At 32.0% G+C, this 5,454-nt stretch overlaps 1 protein-coding gene across 1 annotated transcript; it reads left to right on the top strand.

Annotated features, from left to right (window-relative positions):
* Window positions 1-1,052: 1,052 nt before the first annotated feature.
* Window positions 1,053-3,918, top strand: LOC145839208 (kelch-like protein 26). Its single transcript, XM_082946816.1, has 2 exons — window positions 1,053-1,191; window positions 2,555-3,918. Exons 1-2 carry the CDS (start codon window positions 1,053-1,055, stop codon window positions 3,916-3,918), a joined length of 1,503 nt encoding a protein of 500 aa, XP_082802942.1.
* The last annotated feature ends 1,536 nt before the right edge of the window (window positions 3,919-5,454 follow it).

The raw sequence follows: 5,454 nt of genomic DNA, 5'->3' as shown, positions 1-5,454 counted from the left end.
ACAAATATGTGAAAACCTTTTTAGTTGATAGTATTATAAAAAATCTAAATTTTAAAATCGAACATTATTAGTTTTAAACTAAGTACTTTTTAAGATATAATCCTTTTATCCTTTGTATTAAACAATAATAATTTACAATTAGTATGCTTTTTTATTCTTCTTTATGTTAAATTTGAATTAATCACTGCTTATCTATTTAGTTAAGTAGCTGTCAAATTTGCACGAGCGTAGAAAATTCAAAGAGGGGAAAAACTGCACGAAAACACTTTCGCACGGATTGAGTTTGTTTTTAATTTTATTTTTAGATTTATATTAATCTAAATTTTTTCTTTAGATATTTTTACGATCAGTACCCCTATCCCTTACCCTCGGTCTGTAACTTATTACATATTTTTTTTTTAATTTTTTATTAAACTTATAATTTGTTTATTTATTTTTTTTTCTAACTTTTATTTTTCTATCAATGTTACCCATTACCCTCGGTTGGTAGCTATTTTTATTTTAATTAAATTTTTTGTTTTTTAATTTTTGTCAAAATTTTTTTTAAACAATATTTTTTTAGATATTTTTTTTATTTTAACTATCACTGTTTTCTTTACCCTTACCCTTGGTCGGTAGCTTTTTTAATATTAATAAATTTTATTTTTTATCTTTTTTTTTTCTACTTTCTTTTCCTCCTTTGCGAAAATGTGACTTGTGCAAAACTTACCATTTGTGCAAATTTATGTTCGTGCAAAAGTATCTTCGTGCAATTTTGTGCACTCGTGCAATTTTATTGTCGTGCAACTTAGTACCCTCGTGAAATTTTTTATTCGTGCAATTTAGACCCGTTCCCATTTTAGCTTTTTGTTTTAAAAACATAACCAACCAAAACTGTTGTCAATTATTGTCAGTTATTAAAAATGAACATTACTTATTTTAATATTAATAAATATTTTTTTACACAATGGAGGTTGATATATCCAATTGGCCAAGTCTTCATTGTTACCTTTGTACATTAATTAAAAATTTTTAGAACATTTTAAACTAATATTAAAGTAAAAACTTACATTATGAACAAATACGATTCAAGACAAAACTTGATCGAAAATGTTGGGAGTCATAATAACATCAATGAGTTAGAGGAAGAAGGAAATGAAAATGACCAGGAGAAACTGGTCAATAAAGAAGCATTTTTGACAACTATCAGAGGTCATAGTTTTGTCCACAAGTGTAAAAATAATCATAAAATGAATGAAGAAATAGTAAATTTTCAAAGCTTAAAAGGTAACTTATTGTATTTTTCAATCACATGTTTATCAGTTACCTATTACTATTGTTACTTTTTGTTAAACTCCCTTGTTTTAGTGGGTAAATTTTCATTATCAAAAGTTGTGTAAGTTAATGCCTAATAATTGTCTTTTTAATTTATAAGTTATAGTTTAAATTTAATGTTTTAAAGTAAAATAAAGTGAAAAATTTACAACTTTTTTATTTTCAATAGGCATAAAGTAAAAAAATCAATTTTTTCTTCAAAGTAAGCACTGTTTTGTATATCCAGGGGTAAGTTTGGTAATTGTTTTCCAAAAAGGTGTAAAACATGAAAAAAAGGTTAAGAACCGCTGGTTCAGACAAACATTAGAAAAATTAAGTTCAATTGTATGTTGTTAGGAAAACATGTTTACTTATAGTAGGTGAAAATTATTTAAACTGTTAATAAAGTAAGATTTTTATAACTAAAATAGTCAGCTTATTTGAAAAACTTATTTGTTAGAACTAACTGAAAGTAGGTAGATTAGTTATTAGTTAAACTAAAAAAGCAAAAGAAAACGTAGTCAAAAAAGCTGTTTTTGGTTGCTTTTTAATCTTTAAATAACCTACAATTATACAAATGTTTTGACTCGAATACATTTAAGTATTATAAGAGTAGTATAAACAGTTCTAAGTTAACTCCGTAGTATAATCAACGTTTTAGTTTGTTCTTATGACAATATAACTTTAGCTGTTTTTTGGGGCGTGTCTTGAACTTCTTTTTGTATTTGTTGACTAGGAAGTAAAATTTTTTCTATAGTAGCTTTAAACAAAAGAAATTTTAAAATTATTTAACAGTTACTGAAATGTTACAACACTTTTATTAGAATGTAAGTATGTTTTTTCAAATCTAAGTTCTTATAAATAGTACTACTTTTAGTATAGTTTATATTTATAATGTAGTTAGCTAAATTTTAATTTTTAATTTCACAAAAACTATTTCTTGAAAATGACCTCACATTGTTAGCACTTCAGTATAAACGAATCATGCTAAATACATTTAAGTCATAAAATATAAAATTTAGGTACATTTTAATAGTTGGCTAAAACATGAATACAGAAGAAACAGATTATAAAATCAAAACAAAACACGTTTAATTAACAAATATTTGAAAATTTTGCAAACATCATATAAAATTTAAGACAAATGAAGTTATAAGATATATAAAGGTGATAGGATAGTTTTGATAGTTTTAATTTATACAATTCAAATTAAGAATTTCATAATAAATTTTTTAATTACTGGTAAATACTACTTTCGCAGGAGCCAAGCTTGTGTCGACTTTAAAAGAAAACAAAATATTTTTGAATGGAAACAAAGAAAGCAGCATTTGCAAACTCGTAGAAGACAAGCTGGACACCGGTAGCGCTTTAACACTTTACCAAGTGTCGCGCACTTACAACTTGAGAAGCGCGACGGAGCTGTCGTTGCGGCGCACGCAACTTCACTTCCCAACCCTGCAAAGTTCGCGCGACTTTTTGCAGCTGGACTTTGCGTCCGTAAGGAGAATACTCTCGAGCGGCGAGCTGAACGTCGACTCGGAGCTGCAGGTCTTTTCCGCGGCCATCCGCTGGTTGGCGCACTGCGACGGCCGCAGCGAATTAGCGACGCATCTCCTGCTGAGGGTCCGTCTCGCTCTGCTGACGCCGGCAGCTCTACGCAGCTGCATGAAATCTTCGTTCGGTTCGTGCATCGAACAGCTTTCGAATCTTCCCTCGAACGTGCTCGGCGCAGCCAAGGTCAGGCGTTGCAGCCAAAAGCACTTGGACTTGGTCTTTTGCGGCGGCAGGAACATGCTGAGCTTGAAAGCTTCCAACTCGGTGCGCGTCGTCCGGGTGGACGAGCCGAACAACGCGAAGGTGACCGCGGCAACCTCGGTGGACCGCATGAGCGCCAAGATGTTCGTCGTCGGAGGCGTTATGTACTTGTTCGGCGGCTTACGCGTCACGAACAAAAGCGTCGTGGCGACCGTGGACAGGTTCTCGGTGGCGACGGGCGAGTGGGGGAAGGTGGCGGAGATGCGCGACGTTCGCGTGCGCTTTTCCGCCTGCTCATTCATGCGTGACGACGTTTACGTGATCGGCGGAAGGATCCAAGGCTCCGCGCCCGACTCCAACTGCTCCAAGTTCAACGTGAGCAGGCTCGAATGGAAGGAAGTGCGCAAGATGCGCGAGGAGCGCGCGTCTCCGGCGTCCTCCCCCTTAAGAGGCCTCGTCGTCGTTTCGGGGGGTTTCGTGGCGTACCGTGACAACCTGCGCTCGGTGGAGGCGTACGACCACGTTGCCGACGAGTGGCGGCGCATGCCGGACATGGTGGTGAGGAGGATGGGGCACGGGCAGGTGGCGGCGGGAAGCAAGTTGTTCGTGGTCGGGGGGGAGTACGAAAAGAGCTGCGAGTGCTTCAACGCGCAATCCAACCGCTTCGCCCTCTTCACCCCTCCCAACGAAGCTTTGCGCGCCAACTTGGCTTTTCTCAACTCGCTGGTGGCTTTCGGCGGCAAGCTCGCGGTGTTCAAGGAGTTCATGGGAAAGGTTTTGTATTATGACGTAAGCGATGACGTGTGGTCGGCGGAAACGTGCCAGGCGCTGAAAGACGTCGAGCATTTCTCCTGCGCCCCTTTATTTTGAAGCTATCCACGAAGATACAGCTCTGCGACGTTTAATGGAACTTTTGTGTGAATTTTAAAGTGTTTATTTGTTTTAGTTCCAATTATGATTCTCTTGTTTTTATTGAAAAATGTTCAGTATTTTCTTTCAGTAAAAAAATTCAAAAGTTTATCGCTTTAAATTCATACAAAGCTACAATTTATTATGTTATTTCCTCTAAAACTACATTGTTGATAATGCAAATTTTTTGTTGAAATTATTTTAGACAACTACGACGTTTTGAAATGTTTTACATACATGTATGTAGTGTTCATATTTGAAAAAAAACAATAAAAATAACTAATTAAAATAAAAACATATATGCTGAAGTATACTTTTGTTTTAGTAAATACTCATTTTTAGCAATAAAATTATTTCATAAACTTTTACCTTATAATTATGATGCTAAAAGTTACTATTTATATAGTCATTTCTGACTTTTAATAAATTGTTTTTTTTATTTTTTTTTCCAAAAGCAATTTTTATGATACATCTAAATCTTTTGTTCATAAAAAAATAAATCTCAAAACTTGTATTTTATTTTTTTAAATCTACTACATAGTTGAAGTTACACTTTTATACTTTTATTTTGAAACCTCTTAGGGAAAGATGATTGTTGGTAAAATTAAAACATTTAATAAATAAAATTTTAAACATCATCTCTTTCTTGAAAAGTTTAAAGTTTATATTAATATAAGCTAGTGGCGTAGCGTGGTATTTTTGTTAGGGGTGGGCAAAGTTCACAAAATTAAAAAAAATCCTCTAACTTGTTACTTTGTTTCAAGTTATAAAACAAATTTTTTCAAAGTACTAAAACGTAGTAATTATACTCTGTAAAAAAGTCTAAGTTACTAAACTAAAAAAACTATTTATTTCAAAGTTTAGCATTTTTTAAACACCATAGCTACATTTTTTAAAATTAAGGTTCGGTTATAGTTTCCTGTACTGAAACTAACTAGCATGTTACTTATAATTAACTAACTATTAATCAACATCTTTTATAATAAAATAAATCATTTTGAAAGTAACTAGGAAAACATTACTGAAGTTATTAAAGTCCTATAATATAAAAACTTTGTATAAAATAACTAAACATTTAAAGATAAATAAAAGAATAAAAAATAAAGTATAGTCAGACTTAGCATAAAATATATACAATAGTTCATTATTTGTAATCTAACATAATAAAAGTTTGTTAAAAAACCTTTAAAAATTAAGACATATTAGTAATATAGCTAATAAATAGAAATAAAAACGTCTAAAAACCTAAAAGAGCAATTAAAACTTTGGCTAGTGTAGTAAAAAGAATTTAAATACTTTTTGAAATTGTTATCTAAGCATTAAAAGTTGTTCAATTTAAATAACTTTACAAAATAATTTAATATCAGATTAGTTTGAAAACTATACATACATTCTATTTAGGTTTAAATTAATTTTACGTTTAAGTTTAATTTGAAGTTTTAAAAGTATTTTGAAAAACTAAATCGCTAAAAGAGGACGCCAATAATTTATTAAGAA

This window comes from Thalia democratica, chromosome 6 (genome assembly GCF_965202585.1).
Source record: "Thalia democratica chromosome 6, ktThaDemo2.hap1.1, whole genome shotgun sequence".
Lineage (NCBI taxonomy): Eukaryota > Metazoa > Chordata > Thaliacea > Salpida > Salpidae > Thalia > Thalia democratica.
The sequence above is the reverse complement of the archived record's forward strand: the minus strand, read 5'-3'. Positions and strand labels throughout refer to the sequence as shown.